The sequence below is a fragment of the Ochotona princeps genome, chromosome 6 (genome assembly GCF_030435755.1).
Source record: "Ochotona princeps isolate mOchPri1 chromosome 6, mOchPri1.hap1, whole genome shotgun sequence".
Taxonomy (NCBI): Eukaryota; Metazoa; Chordata; class Mammalia; order Lagomorpha; family Ochotonidae; genus Ochotona; species Ochotona princeps.
The window spans coordinates 69604264-69625220 of record NC_080837.1 but is presented as its reverse complement, the minus strand read 5'-3'; the positions used below and the strand labels follow the sequence as shown (position 1 = coordinate 69625220).

At 44.4% G+C, this 20957-nt stretch overlaps 1 protein-coding gene across 9 annotated transcripts in view; it reads left to right on the top strand.

Annotated features, from left to right (window-relative positions):
* FERMT2 (FERM domain containing kindlin 2) overlaps window positions 1–20957 on the top strand; it is a 79677-nt gene that overhangs the window by 34232 nt on the left and 24488 nt on the right. For all 9 annotated transcript variants that reach the window (XM_058666453.1, XM_058666451.1, XM_058666449.1 and 6 more), the window contains one exon: window positions 19737–19871. In XM_058666453.1, the coding sequence (XP_058522436.1) occupies window positions 19737–19871 (135 nt within the window). The remainder of the gene's footprint in view (window positions 1–19736; window positions 19872–20957) is intronic.

Below are 20957 nucleotides of genomic sequence, written 5' to 3'. Positions count from 1 at the left end.
TATTCTTGGGAACTTTTCTGGTTTTAATTTAAAAGGCAGAATTTGAGATGGTGGAGCAGGATAGGTAGAAATCTTCCGTCTTTGATTCACTCCCCAGGAACTGGGCTGGACCAAAGCCTGGCGCCAGGAGTTTCTCCTGGATCTTCCATGTTCATGGCAAAGGCCTGAGGATTTGCGCCATCCTCCACTGCTTTCTTAAGTGTGCTGAAATGGAGCTAGATCTGAAGTGTAGCAGCCCAGACTTGAATCAGCACCCATATGGGAGTCCGTTGGCCTGACTTACCGTGTCACAATGCTTCCTCCCCTTGTAAACTTGTAACAGCAGTGTTTTAGAGTATAGATGTGCATTAATTAATACTGTATTTCCCTGTTAATGGACGCCTTCTTTAAAAAGTGATTTATGTATGTATTTGAAAGAGAGACAGTGGAAGGAGGAGGGAGGAGGGGAGAGGAGAGAGAGCCTCCAGCCCTGGGTTCGTTCCCAGTGGCTGCAGTGTGCCAGGCTGAAACCTGGAGGCTGGCACTCCATCTGACCTCCCACCTGGGTGGCAGGGCCCCAAAGACTTAGAACTTGGCCCATCTCTCATTGCTTTGCTAGATGCATTAGCAGAGAGCTGGAATCGAAGTCAGGTAGCTGGGACACGATCCACAAACCAGTGATCACACGGGATACTGGTATTGCACACTTAAGCACTACACCAGCGCGGTCAGTGTATATTTGGATTGTTTCACTGTTAGAGTAGATGTTCCAACAAGCATCCTCATCCCACACAATGTTGAAAGTATCCAAGTTTTTTTAGTTGGGGTAGCTGATGAGCCTCGGATCTTCTTGCTGCCATTAGCACCTAGGCTCCTGGTTGGAGCCCACTGGCAAATGCTCTTCCTGGTCTGTGCTCTGGGTACTAACTGGGGAAGGCAGGGGAGGCTGCCTCCTAATTCAGGAGCCCTCCTGTTGCTCATGTCTTTAGCCATAGAGCTGCAGCTGTCTGGATTCTTTTCCTCTGCTTGTGTATGGTTGTAGCTGTGGTTTACTCTGATCAGTCCACTATGGCTTCTTTGCCTTTGAGAGTCACTCATGTCATTCTTGTGTCTTGTTATCAATGCTTGTCTTGCATTTAAGTATCATTTGCTATCATTTCAGGAGATTTGGGGCATTAGAGAGAAGATACATGTAGATTCAGGCTACCATTTTGATCTGCTGCTCTTGATGAGGTCTTTAAGAAAATATGAAAATAGAGAAGTATAAAACTGCAAAATTACATGCTACTCAATTCCTCTTGTCTAGAATAGCTGTGGGTATTTTGTAATTCTGCCAAACTTTTTTTTTAAGCTTTGTTTGTTTTAGAGAGTTACAGAGAGAGGACAAGACAGGTAGAGGGATCATCCATCTACCAGCAGAGCCAGGCCAGTGGTGGAAGCTGCGTCTAGGACTTCTACAGGGCTGACAGCAGCCATCCTCCGCTGCTTTTGCTAGACCATTAGCAAGGAGCTGGTTGGAAGTGGAGCAGTGAATCGGGAAAGGAGCCCATTTGGGACGCCAGTATTGCAGGCGGCCTCCCTATCTGCCATACCACCATTTTGCTACACTTTTTGAAGCTGGAGTGACTTCGTGAGTCTTACTGCGCAGCCTTCCTTCACAGAACACCTACTGCCATAGGTTTAGTGTATATTCCTCCAGTAGTTTAAAAAACATAGACACATTTAACTCTGTAAATATACATAAATAGTATGTTATTGCCATTGCTTTGTGGTTGTTAAACAGTTCAGGGCATGGTGCACAAGAATTTCTCTTCAGTATTTACCTGGAAGTTGAAAGAATTACTATGCTTTAAGTATACACATAATTCATTTCAGATTATTGTCAAATTGTTCCCCCAAGTAGTTTTATCAGTTTACATTCCAACTGGCAGTATATTAAGACTCAGCACTTCAAACCCTCGTTAACACTTTGAATAGCTTGCCTCCCTGAATGAAAAAATAAAAAGTATCTTGTTCACAAAGTTAAATATGCTTTTATTTTTATTGGACATTTAAGCTTTTTTGAATTTTGTATGCCAGTTGTCTCTTTTTTCGCTAAGATTTACTGCTTTTTATTGAAAAGACAAATCCACAGAGAGAAGGAGAGACAGAGAAAGATCCTCTGTCTGATTGTCCACTCCCCAACCGGCTGCAACGGCTAGAGCTGAGCTGATCCAAAGCCAAGAGCCTCCTCCGGGTCGGGTCTCCCACATCAGTGCAATGTCCCAAGTCTTTGGGCCATCCCCCACAGCTTTCCCAGGCCACAAGTAGGGAGGTGGATTGGAAGAGGAGCAGCTGGGACACAAACCAGCGCCCACGCGGGATTCTGGTACATGCAAGGCAAGGATTTAGCCACTAGGCCAACGTGCTGGGCCCACTTGTATCATTTTTACTTAATGAACTTTAGTTTTTTTTTTTTTTTTAACATTTATTTTATTACAAAGTCAGATATACAGAGAGGAGGAGAGACAGAGAGGAAGATCTTCCGTCCAATGATTCACTCCCCAAGTGAGCCGTGCACCGATCCGATGCCGGGAACCTGGAAACTCTTCCAGGTCTCCCATGCGGGTGCAGTGTCCCAATGCATTGGGCCGTCCTCAACTGCTTTCCCAGGCCACAAGCAGGGAGCTGGATGGGAAGTGGAGCTGCTGGGATTAGAACCTGGCGCCCATATGGGATCCCAGGCTCTTTCAAGGCGAGGACATTAGCCACTGGGCCATGCTGCTGGGCTCCATGAACTTTAGTTTTTAAAATGGACTTAGATTCCTGGCAAAGTTAAGCAGAATCAGAGTTCATACATATGCACACACATCTGTTGTTCCAACAAATGAACAGACGTCCTCACAATCAAAATCGTAATAGTACATGTGTTAAAATGGATTGATTTGCTGTGAAACATTATCACTAAGCAGCACGTGTTTGCATTAGAGCTCACTTTTGGTGGATTTTCAAAACATTTGTAGAAAGATGAAGCTAAAAGTTAAGAGTATTTTGATGCAAAAAGGTTCTCAACTTTTTTGGTTCAAGATCTCTGTGGTTTATCCTTTCTGTGTGTAGTTTCTCATGGCGTGTATTTTTCATGAACGTTTTGAAAATACTGTTTATGGGATTAGAAGAACATAAAGTTACACGTATTCCCTGTAGTTTCATTGTCCAGGATAATTTATCCTGGGCCTGGCACGATGGCTCAGTAGCTAAATTCTTGCCTTGCACAAACCAGGATCCCATATGGACGCTGGTTCATGTCCCAGCTTCTCCACTTCCCAGCTACCTCCACTTCCCATTCAGCTAACTGCTTATGGCCTGGGAAAACAGCAGAGGACAGCCGAAGGCCTTGGAATGCTGCACCTGCATGGGAGATTCAGAAGAAGCTCCTGGCTCCTGGCTTCGGATCAGCTCCGTTCCGGCTCAGCTCACTCACTTGAGGAGTGACTCAGCTGATCGGAGATCTTTTTCTGTTTTTTCTTCTCTGTGTAAATCTGCCTTTCCAATAAAAATCAATAAATTTTTGAGACAGGAATAATTTGTTCTAAAAAAATCTCTACTTTGCCTAATTATCCCTCCTTTTTCATAATTGTTGGCAACAGCTAATCATTTTTTTTATTTCCAAAGTTGTGCCCTTTCCAGAATTTCAGAGTTGCAGTTATACATTGTGTTGCCCTTTCAGATGTATTAGCTTGACATAGTAATATGCATTTAAATTTTGTCCATGTCTTCACAGCTTGAGAACATACCTCTTCTTAGTGCTGCATAATCTTTTGTCTGGCTATGCCACAGTTTATTCTAAAGATTTATTTATTTGAAAGGCAGAGCAACAGTAAGAGAGAAAGAAGTATCTTCTATCTGCTGGTTTGCTTCCCAAGTGGCTGCAGTAGCCAGATTTGGACGAGACTGCGATTGGAATATAGGGTTTCCATTCTGTTGCCCCACGGGAGTGGCAGGACCATTCCAGGGATGGAGTATTCCCAGGCCCATTCCCAGGCAGCTAGACTAGATCTGGAGATATGACATGGGCTGCTGGTGGGGTAGATGGAAGCTGATCTGTTACACTACCACATGCTTCCCATACCTGGATATGTACGCAGGTGCCAAGGACATCTTGGTTACTTCTGAGTCTTTGATAATTTGGAAGTTATTTGTGTTGCTAACAGTTTCTCCCAGTGCGGTTATTGTTTTTAACATTTACTCATGATAAGTCTTTGTGTTTGTTCTGGTTTGGTTTTTTTGGACAAGCAGAAGTAAAAGTTGTTTCGTATTTTAGGTTTTTTTGTTTTTTTAATTGGAAAGTCAGATATATAGAGAGGAGGAAAGACAGAGAGGAAGATCTTCCATCTGTGATTCACTCCTCAAGTGGATGCAATGGCTGGAGCTGAGCTGATCTGAAGCCAGGAGCCCTTCCAACTTCCAAGTCTCCCACACGGGTGCAGGGTCCCAAGGCTTTGGGCCGTCCTCCACTGCTTTCCCAGGCCACGAGCAGGGAGCTGGATGGAAAGTGGAGCATCTGGGATTAGAACCGGCACCCATATGGGATCTTGGCACTTGTGAGGTGAGGACTTTAGCCTCTAGGCCACGCCCCTGTATTCTTTTAGTATTGTTTAAGAAAGTTTTTCCTACCATGAGTTATAGCCATTGCCTGTATTTTCTTTTACAGTCTGCTTCAGTTCATTTTCCATTTCTATAACAAATATTTGAAGCTGGGTCTTTAACAGGAGTGTTTGGTTCACAGTTACGGAGTGCAAGGGCCTTTCCTTGGCTCTGGTGAGAACCATATGTCAGGAGGCAGCACAGTAGCAGGAGCAAGTGTGAGAGGAACAGAGAGCCAGAGAAGCACAGGACAGGGTCTCAGTGACTAGGCACCAGGCTGGCAACATTTAACCTTGGGAGGGTTCAACTACATTCCACACTCTGCTATATTTACTGAGGTTAAATGTTTGAAAGATTTTCAAGTTGTTATTCTCATATTACATATCCTAGGTTCCTATTGTATCCTGTAGTGAGGTTTTTACTTTTTATTTAAAAGGCAGAGCAACAGAGGACAACGACAAAGAGGGGTGAAGCTTCCATTTGTTGTAGTTCACTCTCAACAGGGTCAAGAACTCCATGGTGGTCTCCTTCATGGATGGCAGGGGTTCAAGTATTTGGGCCGTCTGCTGTAGTTTCCCAGGCATGTCATCAAGAAGATCAAGAAGTAGCTGCAACTTGAGCCTCCACTCTGATATGGGATGTTAGTTTCATAGGGTGACTTAGTGCCCAGCACTGTAAGGCAAGCAGTCCCTATTGGGTATTGTTAATATTTTTGGCGGCTTAGCACCTGAAATTCTGGCCATATGTTTGAAAATTTCATACCTCACAAATTGTGCTGTGAGAAAAAGCCCATGGAGCTCTATAAAAAACAAGTCCAAACAGAGGTTGTCCCATGTTGGGGTGGAGGCCAGGAACATAAGAAAATTCTCTTAGATTTTTGAAACAGCAAACAGCCCACCTAGTGCCATAAATGGCAGCCACATCCATCTTGGAAGGACCGGGCAGCCGCAGTTCCTGTGAGAGCACTCTATGCAAATATATTGACTTGTGGTTAATAGATTATTTTTTTAAGTAGTTTTCAGGATCTGTTTTTATTTGAAAGGCAGAGTTACAGAGAGAAGGAAAGACACAGAGATCTTCTGTTCACTGGTTCACTCCATGTATGGCTGTAATTGGGTCAGTCTGAGGCCAGGAGCTTCTTCCGTGCCTCCCTGTGGGTGCAGGGGCCCAGTGATTTGAGCCATCCCCTCCTGCTTTCCCAGGCCACAGGCGGGGAGCTGGATGGGAAGCCAGGATGTGAAGCAGTTGCCTGGGGAACGCCCATGCTGCACTGAGACTCTTAGCTTACTACGTCACGGGCACTGGTCCCTGTAGTTTAATTCTTAGAAAATGCTCTGTGTGATGACTAAATGAGGTTTTAGTTGCATTTTTCCTTTCCTTTCGAAGGAAATGCTTGGCAAAGCATGCTGAGTTCTTTTATGTAATGTGTTTTCTGGCACTCACATTTAAAAGGGAGCCTTATGGAAAGGAAATGGAAATTTTGCCTCCCAAAGTTTGACAGCTAGAATGGAGCTAAGTTCAAGAATGTATTCTCTGTTTAAGGCTTGTTACATTCTGAATTACTAATAGGACGTGTAATTTGGGCCTTTCTACTAATAGAACGAAGCGTACACTAATACATTCACATTTTTTCTCTTTTAATCTTTTTGAAGAATGTGTTATTGGCAGGGATAGACGTACACACAGTACTAGTGGAATGAAATTAAATTAATTGAAGCTCAGTTGGGAAAATTTTTTAAATTATAAAAGTAGTTTAAAATTAACAATATGCAAAAGGACTCTCATGCAAAATGCTTCTTTTGGTGGTAAAAAGTAAAGAGCAATTTTTCCATAAAGAAGGGCGGAAGAATGGTGTCACCTGCAGCTGTGTACTTAGGAGCTGTCGCCTCTGCCCTCGGAAAAAGTGTACTTCAAATGCCACAAATTGGTTAGAGCTTCTGTTATTTATTCTCAACTGTTTTGGCTCAAGATCTCTCTTGTGCTTTATCAGTTCTCTGTTTTGGCCACAAGTAACAGAAATCTAGAATTTACACGGCCTTGAACAAATAAGGTCCTGTTCTCTGCCACAAGAATCTACGTGAGAAATTCCATGTGGTGGCTAGGACTGGGTCCGTGACTCAGCGGTGTGTCTGTAGGCTGTTTACTTCCCTGTGTGTGCTCGCTCATTCTCTCTCACACACTCATGCTGTTTCTAGATGCTGTTAGAGCTCCAGGCTTTTAGCACCTTTGGCAGATGGAGGATCTGAGCTGTGTTCTCACTTCTGTCAGCAAAACAAAGACTTCTGGGGTGGATGTTGTGGCACTGCAGTCAAAGTGCTGCTTGCAAGACCAACATTCCATATCAGAGTGCCAGATAGAACCCTAGCTGCTCCACTTCCTATCCAGTTCACTGCTGATTTGTTGGGAAAGGGGTGGAGGTTAACCAGAATATTCCCATGTGGGAGACATGGACCTAATTCCATGCTCTTGGCTTCAGCGTGGCCAGGACCTGGCTCTGGCAGACAATTGGGGGATGAACTAGAAGATGGAACGCCTTGATCCATCTGTCTGTCTCACCCCGTCCCCACCCAGTGTGTGTGTGTCTCCCTGTCATTTTGCCTTTGTAAGACAAATAAATCTTTTTAAAACTGCCCAGAAGTTTCCTTCATGTTGTATTGATCCATCTTGCTGCAAGGGAGGGAGACTAAGGAAACATGAATATTTAAATTTTTCAATTTCATTATATTGGAGGCAGAGCCCAACAGCTCATCTGCCACATGCCGTCTGCCTGTAATTTTTAAATTTGGTTTGGAAGGCAGAGACGGACTAACCTATCTGTTGGTTTACTTCCCAAATACCCACAACATCCTGGGCTGGGCCAGGCCAGGCCAGGCCAAAGCCGGGGGAAGGGAACTCGGCCCTCCAGAGTGGCAGGCGCCCAGCTACCTGGGACAGACTGGACTAGTCTGCTGCACATACTGGCAAACCAGGGTAGGGAGCAGGCCTGGTGGGGTTATTATGGGTCGTTCCGACTAGGCTGCAGCTCCCACTGGTTTATGTGAGGGCCAAGTGGGTAAGACTATTGTTTCTACATTGTTTCCTTCATGAATCTGGGGTAAAGGGATATATTAAGGGAGAAGCCCCAGTCTCCCACCCACTCTAGGTCCCTAACATGGGGCATGCTCCGAGGGTTCTGCTCAAGTAGTTTTGATAGTTCAACAGTTATGAATTGCTGCCAATCTCGCCACCCCAAGTATGGTGAGGTCATTGAAGAATCCACTGACTGACATAGTCCATCTTAGAATCTCTGCCCAATTTTTCACTGCTAACATATGGCTGAGGTGGTTGATTGATTTGTTCTTTCTTCTTACCCACTTTCCTGTAGCCCTTGAACCTTTTTAACTATGCTAACAATTATCAAAACTATAATTAAAAAATGGAAAAAAAAAAGAAATTCATGGCTCTTTCTTTTTATTATGTAAGTCTGTTGGTGATTAAGTTCTTTACCTTGTTCATGTATAAAAGTCTCTGTTAACCTACGTTTTCTTTGTTTCTCTGGATGTTTGTTTGCCCTGGCTTTCAGCCATTTAATTATTATGTGTTGTGGAATTGTTTTCTCAAGGTTTATTCTGTTTAAATTCACTGAGTTGGTTAAATTGGCAGGCATTTCAACCATTAGCTCTTCAGCAGGTTTTTGCTAGTCCCTTCCTTGTGTGTCCCACCCCCCAGTGAGGGGTGTGTGTGTAAAAAAGAGTGAGTGAGTGAGATGTTATCTCAGGCCACCCACTGAGGCCGTTTTGGATAATATCTCTTATCTCTTCAAATTCATCTTTCTTCTGATTGTGTGCTGTTAACCTATCATGTGAATTTTTCATTTCAAATGTATTTTTTTGTCACTAGAAACTTTATTTTGCATTTTAAAATACATTCGTTGTTTTTTTTTTTAAGATTTATTTTTATTATAAAGCCAGATATACACAGAGGAGGAGAGACAGAGAGGAAGATCTTCCGTTCAATGATTCACTCCCCAAGTGAGCCGCAACGGGCCGGTGCGCGCCAATCCGAAGCTGGGAACCAGGAACCTCTTCCGGGTCTCCCACGCGGGTGCAGTGTCCCAATGCATTGGGCCGTCCTCAACTGCTTTCCCAGGCCACAAGCAGGGAGCTGGATGGGAAGTGGAGCTGCCGGGATTAGAACCGGCGCCCATATGGGATCCCGGGGCTTTCAAGGGGAGGACTTTAGCCGCTAGGCCATGCCGCCGGGCCCAAATACATTCATTGTTAATGTTTCTCTTCATTTTATTTATAGGTCCTTCTTTCTGAACATGGAACATATTTTTAATACCTGTTTTAATATCTTTAATTACTAATTCCATTACCTGGAATATTTCTGTTTCATTCCTGATTTTACTCCTGTTTTGTTTTCTTGACTTATTTTATGCCTGGTAATACTTGAATGTGAAGCTTTCTTAATTTTACATGGTTTGTGATTGGATTTAAAAAATAAGCATTAGCATTTTTTTTAACATGTTGGTTACTCAGTATTGTGTCAGTTAATCCATAACGTTATATAGATTGTTGCTGATGTAATGTCGGGGCTTTTAATTGATCAGGATGATACTCTGCCGGCTCTGCCTTCAGACCGGAGATGGTCTCCCCAACAAGCTGTTGAATTTGGACAATAAAATGCTGGACTCTGCTTGGTATATGCTTGCAATGAAAGAATCTCATGTGAACTTGAACTTGGGTAATGCAACAAGGTGGAGGAATCCACCATGGGGGGAGGGTTTGGGGAGGGGTGAGGGGAATCCCAGTGCCTATAAAACTGTGTCACATAATGCAATGTAATTAATAATAATAATAAAAAAAAGGCATTGGCTTGTTTTGCTAGTAACTAGTCAAATTACTTAGAAATAATTAATATCCTTGGGGGCTAGTGCCATGGCTCAGTTGGTTCATCCTCTGCATGCAAGCACCTTATGGGCTCTGGTTCTTGTCCCAGCTGCTCTGCTTCCCATCTGGCTCTCTTCTTGCGGTTGGGAAAGCAGTGGAAGATGACTCAAAGCCTTGGGATCTTTCTCACACATGCAACACCTGGAAGCAGCTTCTGACTCCAGGCTTTGAATTGATTTGCTCTGGCTGTTATGGCCATTTGGGGGAGTGAAACATTGGATGGAAGATCATCCTCTGTCTCTCCTCTCTGTAAATCTGCCTTTCCAATAAAAAGACATCTTTAAAAAAAAAAAAAGTTTGATCCTTTTGCTGTTAAAGCTTTTGCTAATTCAGCCTCACTGCTGGATTATTCTTCTCCAGACCCTTTGTGGAGGCAGTTGGCTGTCCCCAGTGCATTCAGCCAGACTCCAGGGACAGCTCCTGTGTAGCCCTCCGTAATGTGCTGCGTACACTCTCCTCGCAGCCCAGCAGGGTGTGGATCCGTTGCCTGGGGGTTTCTCCTCCTCATGTCTGCAAGCCATTTTCATTCTTTATAACTGGTTAAATAACGCAGGAGAGTAAATCGAGTCCCTGTTGTGAGAGGAGTTAGACTGGGTGGTAGGCAGTTAGGGTATTCTGAGTCCCCAAGTCATTTTTCTTCTCAAATATAAGGGGGTATTTTCCCCACCATGTCTTGGATTCACCAGAACACGTCTCTCCCAAGACAAATGCATATTTTATCAGGAGTGCTTCCCCCAGGAGACAAGGGTGACATTAACATATCTATTCCCCACCTGAAGCCTCCACCCAATTCTGTCTCCAGCCATTGCCAAGGGGGAGGGCTTCAGACTGGCCCCTTTATCATTAGAAAAGGACCAAGGAAGTTGGCCAGTGACACCTTTCTGGCCTTTTGTCCCAAGGCCAGGTACCATGGAAACCAGGAATCTCCTTTGTTTATGGAGAAACATCTTTGAGGGGAACCTTTAAAAGATGCTTTCTCCACCATTAATACGGGTTTTTTTCTCTCTTAGCTTTTCCGCCTGCCACTATGGCAGGGGACTAGGGTCTTTTTGCTTTTCCTGCTGCCACTATGGCAGGGGGTAAGGGTCTTTTCTATCTCAGAACCCCCTCTCATCACTAGGACGGGAGTCTCCTTTCTCAGCTTTTCTAATAAATCTTACTTTAAAACTAAACTGCGTCCGCATGAAAATTCTTCTTTCCTGCGAGACAAGAATTTGAGGTTGCTGCAGTATTCGGGGTTCAGAAACCCTACAACACTGTCACTCCATCTTGGTTACAATCTTCGTTCTTACTGTTTCCTAGATTTTCTTCCATTATGTACATTGAAACATTATGTATAATTACAAAACCATTTCGTTCAAATTGAGCGTGTTCAAGCCTGACCCAGGAGTAGTTCCCTTCCGGCACCTGTTGTCTCCAGGGCCGTAACCCCATCATCCAGGCATACACGGCAGCAGCATGCAGGCCGCCGTTCACAGCACTGCTGCTCGCCTGCGCATCATGCACAGTGGGCTGGCCCATCTGGGTGCGGGCTGGCCCATCTGGGTGCTGGGGGTCTTGGATGGCTGAGTTAGCAGGACTGTGTTCCTTCCTGGGAGCTCTGAGAGTTCCCTCTGCGCTATAGGTTTGGGTTCCAGGGGGGTGTAGGGTGAAGTCTCCCCTTGGCTTCTCAGAGCTCCTGCCCTCCCCGTGGCCTCTGGCCTCCGTCTGCAAAGGGAGCACCCGTCAGGCAGTTTCCTCACTGCTGAAGTCTGACCTCTCCTGTCTCAGTTCTCTGGTTCCGTCTTCTCTCTCTCCTGCTGGTGAGGCGTGATGGCATTAAACTGTGTCCACCCAAATAATCCAGGCGACTCTTCCTACCATCAGGTAGTTAGTAATCTTAATTCAGATGATAATCTCTTGACAGACAAGATTGGCAACGTTAGTGTCTGATTGCATAACTAGCAGTTGAAATCTGGGGCTATTACTAGAATTTCACCTACCCCGAGGCCTTTCTCAACAGTCTAGTAGTCGTTGGATGCCCACCTGATAGTATACCCTGTGTTAGTCGGTGGTAGCTAATCACCTCTGTAAAGCATTTAGACATTGGACAGCCTTTTTGAACGTCAGTATTTTTTTTTAAAGATTTATTTATTTTTACTGAAAAGGCAGATACACAGAGAGACAGAGAGGAAGATCTTCTGTCCGATGATTCACTCTCCAAGCGGCAGCAACAGCTGGAGCTGAGCCAATCTGAAGCCAGGAGCCTCTTCCAGATCTCTCACTTCAGTGCAGTCCCAAGGCTTTGTGCCATCCTTGACTGCTTTCCCTGGCCACAGACAGGGAGCTGGATGGGAAGCGGAGCCGCTGGGATTAGAACCGGCACCCATATGGGATCCTGGCATGTTCGAGGCAAGGACTTTAGCCGCTACACTATCGCACCAGGCCCTAACATCAGTATTTTTTTTTTTAAATATTTATTTTTATTGGAAAGTTAGGTAAACAGGGAGGAGGACAGAGAGGAAGATCTCTCATCCGATAATTCCCCAAACAGACGCAGAGCCGATCTTTTCCCTGGGGCTCCTCAGGTTCTCCTTTAAGGAATTCTGAAGAATTTATGTCCAAGGGATAGGCTGGATGGATGAGGCAGGTGTGGAGCAGACGATGGCTGTTCATGGACTGCCATCTGCTTTCAGTACCTGACCATGCCTGGTGCTTGGAACCCCGCTGGGGTGGTTCCCTTTGATGTGGAAAAGAAGCACCTTGGTTTTTGTCTCTGCACGCACTGTGCAGCTATTACTGTTTCTTCCGCCTGATTTTTGTCTAATAATTCTTCTGACATTTTTTACCCAGTGTCCCTCCCCCCTTCTTTTATGCTTATATAGATTTATGTTTTAATACTTTCTGGTGCGATTTTGAAAGGGAATGAAAGAAAATGAAGAAGCCTGATACACTTGTTTAAGTGGAGACTCAAGGGATGTTAAAACAAAAAACCAGGGTTCTCTTCTCTGAGAATCTTCAGCACTTCAGCTTTTCACTTCTGAGTCCCCTGACTTTAGTTGTGGGGTGTTGGTGTAGTTTGTCTCCCTGGGTTTACGCTCTGCCCTGTTGATGGCGTCAGGTGTGTGTAATGAACACTGCTTCAGTTGCTATATCCGTAGTGTATCTTTCTGTTACGAAGAGGCTCTGGAACATTGCTTTGTGTCTTGCCTCAAACTCTAGCTTATCTTTATTAGTGGCCTCTACATTCTAGCCTGAAGAGCACTCCATATTAATGTGTCCACATGAAGGGTTTCATGTCTCACTGACCTCTGGGTGTTTTGTGTTAATGTAAATTTTGTGTATTTGGGTCGTTTCCCCACCCATCCCCTTTTTTGTGGGGGGAAAGGCATATGGTGTATAAAGACTTTATTCTGTATTGAGGGTACAACCAATATGAAAAAAATACATGTATGTATGTTTTGTGGTATGAAAAGCCAAATTCTTATAACTGTAAATGATAATAAGTGCTTGAATCTCTTGACGCCTAGCCTTTGTGACATACTATTGTTCATTTTTTATATTTAATCACTGTTCTTTAAACCAGTTACCAGTTACGCTTTTAGGGAAATGCAGTGTTTTTATGATTTAACACTGCTTGCAGGAGGAGCTGGTGTGGAGCTTTGCTTCAGACCCCAGGTTTATTAAATGCATGATTCATTGTAGACTCACTTATTGAGGGTTTATTACGTGCCAGATGTGTTCGGCAGTGGGATAATAGTGATGAAAAAAACCATGAAACCTGTCTTCATTTTGCTTAAACTACAGTAAGAGATAAAGATGTTTGTTCATTCACTTTTATTTGTTCATTATATCAGCAAATATTTATTGCGTAACTCCTTTGTCCCTGACACTGTAATAGACTTTGAAAGCGGTAACAATTGAACAAAAACTGCTGTCTTAGATTGAAAGTTCTTTTTGGAAATGTGATTCAGATTCTTAAACTCCCTGTCTTAATTCCTTCTTGATGCAGGGAGGGCACTGGGTAGATTAGTAGGTAGCAGTTGCTCTGTACGTGAACAACTAGTAACTTCTGTCCAGGGTTGGGTTTACAGTTTTCTTGTTAAGCAAAGTAAAAACCACTTAGATGTCGTGTGCAGTCACTAGTACCTCCTTGCATTCAGGAGCTGTCTACCATTTCAGAGTTAGAGACCCTTCTTCCCGCTGCCCCTTGCCTGAGGCACAGCCTTGAGAAGCAGGAATCGAAGGCTTAGGAAACAAGAGCCCTGAGCCACTGAGAGCACCGAAGGGTGTGTCCCGAGCATGTAGTCTTAATGGTCGTCTTACCATTGACCTCATAAGCAATTCTCCTGGGGCCAGCTGTGTCATCCACTTAGAATGTGGAGCTGGTTTTCGATATTCATTCTTCTAGTTATATGAATAACTGGCTTCTGAGCTGGACAGGAAATGACCGAGGAACAAAAATGTCGAAGTATGAATCATGTAGTGCAGAGACTCTCAGGCCCAGGAGATGTGCCAGAAACGTGTGGGAAGATGCTCCTTCACAGCACACGTGCTTGCTTCTCCTGCCCGTTTGCCAGTGACTGGTTGGTTGTGCTCCTTCTCTGACTCGGTGCGTCCTTAGATTGCCAGTGTTTACCACCACGAGGTTAATGAGATAAGGCTGAGCGAGGATTGCCGCACTGCCTGGTGCAGTGATGGCTTGGGTTTTCTAATGCCCCTTAAAAAAAGTTACTGTGCATTTTTTTGAAGATTTACTTATTTTTTTAACTGAAAAGTCAGATATACAGAGAAGAAGAACTTCCATCTATTGATTCACTCCCAAAACGGCAGCAATGGCCAGAGCTGAGCCGATCTGAAGCCAGGAGCTCTTCTGGGTCTCCCACACGGGTGCAGGGTCCCAAGGCTTTGGGCCGTCCTCGACTGCTTTCCCAGGCCACAAGCAGGGAGCTGGACCATTACCATGTATTTTTAAAGGAGAGGAGGAAACAGATAACGATCTTACATCTCCTGGTTCACTCCTCAAATGGGTATAATGACCAGATCTCCGGCCAGGTTAAAAGACAACAGGTTTGGGTCCGGTGCTGAAGCCTAGCAGTTAAAGTCCTCACCTTGCACGTGCTGGGATCCCATATGGGCGCTGGTTCTAATCCTGTTGGCCCCACTTCCCCTCCAGCTCCCTGCCTGTGGCTTGGGAAAGCAGTCGAGGATGGCCCAAAGCCTTGGAACCCTGCACCCGCGTGAGAGACCTGGAAGAGGCTCCTGGCTCCTGGCTTCTGGCTTCAGATCAATTCAGCTCCATCCATTGCTGCCGCTTAGGGAGTGCATCAGCAGCTGGAAGATCTTCCTCTGTCTCTCCTCCTCCTCTCTGTATATCCTTTTTTTTGAAAGGCAGAGTTACAGAGAGCGTGCTTCATCTGTTGGTTTACTCCCCAGTGGCTGCAGCAGTTAGGCTGGGCCAGGCTGAAGCAAGGAGCTTCAGATCTCTCCTGGGGTGCAGGGACGCAAGCATTTGGGCTGTCTTCCACTGCTTTCCCAGGCAGTTAGCAGGGAGCTGGGTTGCAAGTAGAGCAGCCAGGACACAGGCCAGTGCCAGCGCCTTAGGCAGTGGTCCAGCCACTGTGCCACAGCACCGGCCCCACAATTCTGTAAAGGTCCGTGTCCGTGATACAAGTCTGGTGTTGTGACATTGGGCACTGGTTCATACCCTGCTTCTCCGCTTCCTGTCTAGCTCTGTCAGTTCACCTGGGAAAGCAGGGAGGATGGCCTGAGTGAGGGTCTCTGTTAGCCTCTTAGACCTAGAGTGAGTTCCTGGCTCCTGGTTTCATCCTGGTCCTGCCCTGGCTACCGCAGCCATCAGGGGAGTGAATGAGTGGGTAAAAGATCTGTCTCTCCGTCTATTTCTGTGATTCTGACTTTCAAATAAGTAAAGCTTTGAAAAGTCCAGTGTAGTTTACCGTTACCTGTTAATTTCATATGCAAATTTACTTTGCTTTGAAAAGATCTTATAGAATATGAGCAAAGGGAAATATGTCGATAAAAGATGTGTATCACTACTAATAACTGTAAACTAAACAAGGCAAAATTTTTTTAGATTTATTTTTATTTTATTTATTTAATTTTTTTTTAAGATTTTATTATTATTGGAAAGCCGGATAGACAGAGAGGAGGAGAGACAGAGAGGAAGATCTTCCATCCGATGTTTCACTCCCCAAGTGAGCCGCAACGGGCCGGTATGCGCCGATCCGATGCCGGGAACCAGGAACTTCTTCCAGGTCTCCCACACGGGTGCAGGGTCCCAAAGCTTTGGGCCGTCCTCAACTGCTTTCCCAGGCCACAAGCAGGGAGCTGGATGGGAAGTGGAGCTGCTGGGATCAGAACCGGCGCCCATATGGGATCCCGGGGCTTTCAAGGCGAGGACTTTAGCCGCTAGGCCATGCCGCTGGGCCCTAGATTTATTTTTATTGGAAAGGCGAATATACAGAGAGGAGGAGAAACAGAGGAAGTTCTTCTGTCCGATGGTTCACTCCCCATGTGATCGCCACAGCTGGAGCTGAGCCAAACCGAAGCCAGGAGCCTGGAGCTTCTCCTGGGTCTCAAATGTGAGTGCAGGAACCCAAAGCATTGGGCCGCCCTCGACTGCTTTCCCAGGCCACGAGCAGGGAGCTGGATGGGAAGTGGAGCCGCCAGGAATAGAACCTGGTGCCCATAAGGGATCCCGGCACATTCAAGGCAAGGACTTTAACCACTACACTATTGCGCCAGGCCCGTAAAGAATTTTTTAAGAGCAAAGTTCTAGAAAGATGACATAGGACAGGTATTTGGGTAAGTATATAAAATGCTGCGTGAGATCCTCTTGTTCCAATTTCTTATTCCAGCTTCCTGCTGATGGCAGTTTGGGAGGCACCCGATAATGGCCTTGGTGCTTGGGTTCTTACTGGCCCTGTGGGACAGCCAGACGAAGTGCCTGGCTCCAGCCTGGCCCAGCCCCAACTGTCGTAGGCATCTGGGGAGTGAACCAGCGTATGTTTAGCATATGTATGATATATCTATGTCTTTTTCTACTTTTCAGATGTTGAAAAGATAAATGAAAACTAAACTTAAAATGACACACGTGCCCTTCCCTTTTCACTTTTTCCTTAAAAATCTTTAACATGTGGTGCAGTAATTTGCAGTAAATTGTGAAAGAAACACAGTATGGAAAAAGTTGCAGTACATGTGTGTAGAACTATCACAGAGACCTCGGTGTTCGAAACCTGAAAGGTTTCTGTGGAAACTCCACATGGAGGTTAGAGTATGTGTGTTTTGGGGAGCCATGTTCATGACGGGAGTGGGCCGTTGGGTGTGCTGTACTGACATGCGGACGGGTGGGGTTAGGTTACAGGCTGGGGACAGGCTGTTGGACACCTGAGCGCCTTTGTTCCCCTGCTCCCTGCCTCCCTCTGTCCACTATCAGTGCTCCTTTTTTGTTTTTTTCTTTAAAGTACTCATTTAACAGGTGGTGTGACAGAGGAAGAGACAGAAAAAGAGATCTTGCATTCACTGTTTCACTGCCTAAATGGTGATAACAAGCAGACAAGCTGCATTCCATCCAGGTCTGCCCTCTGTGACTGGGGCTACTGTGCTTGAGCCATCTTGGCTCCTTAGTGGAATTGTGGATTGGAAGGGTAGAGTAGCTGGGATTTGAACCAGCGCATCTGACACGGGATGTGAGTGTCCTCAGAGGACCACAGTGTCCACTAGGCTCTCCATTCTAAAATAGATGTTTAAGGAGTTCTTTTTAAAATGTCTAACTTTTTATCATAATTATAGGTTTTATGTAATTAGCAAAAAACCTTATAGAAGTTTCAGGCTTTCTGCAGTCTTCCTCTCCATTTTAGTAAACCTGTTAATTGACCTTAACCTGAAAATATGACATGGAATATTATGGAAATAATTGACAAGTTTTCAATTACATGTGGTTTGAGAAGTGAGATAAAGCTGTGGGCCGTTTGCTAGGGAGGGGAGTCACGCCTTCATCCAGCACGTCTGTACTTCCTGCCCCTTGGTCACAGTGGCCGTCTTAGTTATCTGGCTGACTGTCACTCACAGCGCTTGTGTTCAAGTAACCCTTTGTACTAGTCAGCCCCAAAGCACGGGGTAATGATGTGGCGGTTCAGTTTGGATATACCAGAGAGAAGCAGCAGAGTTCTTGCTTTCAGTGTCAGCTGCAAGAAGAATGTAAATATAGTACGGTCAAGTCACTATTGAGAAACCACATTGACATAATCGTTAGTACAGTACATGACATTGGTGCTCTCTGGCTGTGCTTAATTGGTAAGTTTTGTCTTAGCTATATCTGCATACGAAAAAACCCAGTATATAGAGTACCCCGTAGCAGTGTGTGTGCTGTCAGGCATCCATGGGGATCTAACTCCCAAGGATAAACAGAACGACTGCTAGCATCCCGATACTTACACAGCGCTTGTGATGTGTCATTTAATGTTTGCAACAGCCGTCTCAGGTACTGCTATTCTCATTTACAGATGAGGAAACTTGGACATTGACAGACTGAGTAACTTCCTAGGCACACAGCTAATAAATAGTGGAGGTGGGATATGAACCCAGCTTCTTTCTGCCTTAAATAGTACCTCAGCTGTTCTGTCTGCGGCAGTGTCCTACAAATAGCAAGTTTCCTGAACTACAGTGTCTGTGTGCATGTGGAGGTTTTATAGGCTCCTGAAGATATAAACTGCCACGTGGAAGTGTTGGTCCTGTAACGTAGTCATTTGTAGCATTTTCAGTTGTATAGTGGTTGTGTTGTCTGTCTTCACGTTCTGGCATACAGTGTAATGCCACCAAGTATTTTCACTAGAGTGGCCCCTGGCAGACAGCAGTGGTGTCTCAAAGATGCCACGGTGGGGGACACAAATTCAGCACTCGGAGCCGTCACTGCTGTCCCCAGGTTCCATGTTAGGTCGTTGGAGCCAAAAAGTGAACCCAGTTATCCCAGAATGTGATGTGGGCGTCCTAAGCAGCTGTAGCTCAAACATTCACACCTCCTGCAGTTTTCTTCATATTAAGTATTTTCAGGCTGTCCTGATTTCCATATAAATATTAACATCTTACCAACTTCTTAAAAAAAAAAAAAGGCAGAGGGGAGGATTTTGGCACATTGGGAACTGATTGAGGCTGAAGAATTGACTGGCAGTTCGTGAATGTGGATTCTAATGTGTAATATATGCATCTTTGAGTCACGTTTCATTTCCCTTATTTTAGCCATTTTACCTCCTACTAGATTCCTCTGAAATTCATTGAAAAAACAGCAACTTGTAACCATCTGTTACAAAGTGAAAAAAGTGTAAGCCAACTAAAATTTGAGATTTGGAAATCAGAGTGTCATTAAATGTACCATATGTATCGTAAACCTTATGACACTCACATGAGAGCTATTGTATAATACAAAGCTTAATTTCTTCCAATTTTAGGTAAACAATAATAAAAATTAAAGTTGTGGTGTTGTATTTTTGAACTCTAGTGGATCATTTGAAATAATTTTGCTTATTATGTAGTTGCAAATTAAGAGTGGTCTAGTAGATTTTGCTGTTAGGATTTTTTTGCAAGGCAGAGCTGCAGAGACGGAAATCATCCGCCTGCTGGTTCGTTCTCCAAATGACTGCAAAGGCTGCAGCTGATCCAAAGCCAGGAGCTTCTTCCAGGTGTCCCGTGTGGGTGCCGGGACTGGGCCAGTGCCCAAATGAGATGCCGGTGCTGCGGACTGAAGCTTTATCCACTACACTACAGTGGTGGCCTCTGTTTTAAGTGTCATGCGGCAGGCATTTGTCCTACAGGTTAATACACCTGTTAGTAGACTGGTACCCTGTATCAGAATACTTAGATTTAACACCTGGCTCTGACTCCTGACCTTGAGAGGCTATTGTGGATAGTTCAAGTAATTGGGAGGCAGCTGAAAGCATTTGGAGCATGAAGCAGCAGGTGGGAACTCACACTTGCTTCTGTGTCTCACTCATGCGTGTACTTTCTCTCTCGTCTCTGCTTGTGCAGTAAATGGATTAAAAGAATAAATGTCATGCCATAATACTTGGCATGGAAAAATTCACACACACAGTCACAGAAAGAAATTACAAATTCTTATCATGAAGTATACCAGCAAATAAATTGAAGTGTAAAGTGTTTACATTTTCCTTTATTCTAATAAAATAATGTATTTTCTTGTCTGAACAGATATTAGACACCCTGAAGAACTTTCTCTGCTAAAAAAACCCAGAGATCCGATGAAGAAGAAAAAGAAAAAACTAGATGAACAGTCTGAAGATGAGGCGCTTGAATTAGAGGGGCCACTTATTACTCCCGGGTCAGGTGAGAGGCATGGGGGTCAAAGTGAGCAATGTAGGTTGGGCGTAGCATCTAGAGGAAGGCCTATGGAATGGGCAGGTCAGTGTGTGGGTCAGGTTATAAAACAGACATGAAGAAACACCACCTTCCATGTCTTTCCCCTACTAATGAACTTACCGTCATGGTCATTCAGTTTCTGACGTATGTAAATATCAGGTGTTCAATTAATAAGAGTTAGTATGGTTTCTTGTTCAGATTGTCAGAAGTATTGGACTCAGTTCTTTGTGAAAATAAAGGTAGAAATTCTTCAGCTATTTAAGTAGTAAAAACCAACTATGACTTACTTAATATATTACTGTAAAACCCCTTATTCAAATTAATGTTTCACAAGTACTGGTCTCTTTGTCCCTTCTACTTTTTTCCTGTGCTCTCGAGAAATTTTATGTTTCCTGTCTATTATTTTTCCAACCTGAATACTTCATTCTGTTGAATTAGGTGTTCTATCATAAGTCATCAGACTTCGGAGAAAAATTATGGCACAGTAAAATTCAGAGTCCAGGGGCATAAACCTTGTAACTTTTCTGTAGCTATCATGCACTTTATTTTCAGATGTAGAAATAATGTGTTCCTTACTGTTCAGTAGTTTTTACAGGTTAATTGAAAAATACGTTCACTGTACTCATGTAAGAGGTATAATATGTAAACAAATGTTGACGGTGTTTTAGAAATTAAAATCAAAATTATTCTAAATAGAGTATGTATATTTAGTTTTACGAGTTAGAAAACTGAGTTTGGAAATTAAGCTGTTAATTTCCAGTGACTTGAAATTTAATGGCATGCAAAGGTAGTCTAGGCAGAAAAATGATGCGGCAAACATCCTGGCCGAAGTACCAGACATGTGAACTGGTGGCTTAGGCCACCTCCTGAGGGAGAGACCCCAGGTAATTCAGGAGAGCACTGTGGAAAGTGTCTACTGGCAGGTTAAGGAATGTATTCCTTTTCTGTTTTATAAAGATCCATTTATTTCAAAGGCAGAATTACAGAGGTTGGGAGTGGGAGGAGGAGAGATCTTCCATGTGTTGGCTCACTCCCCAAATGGCAACAGCGGCT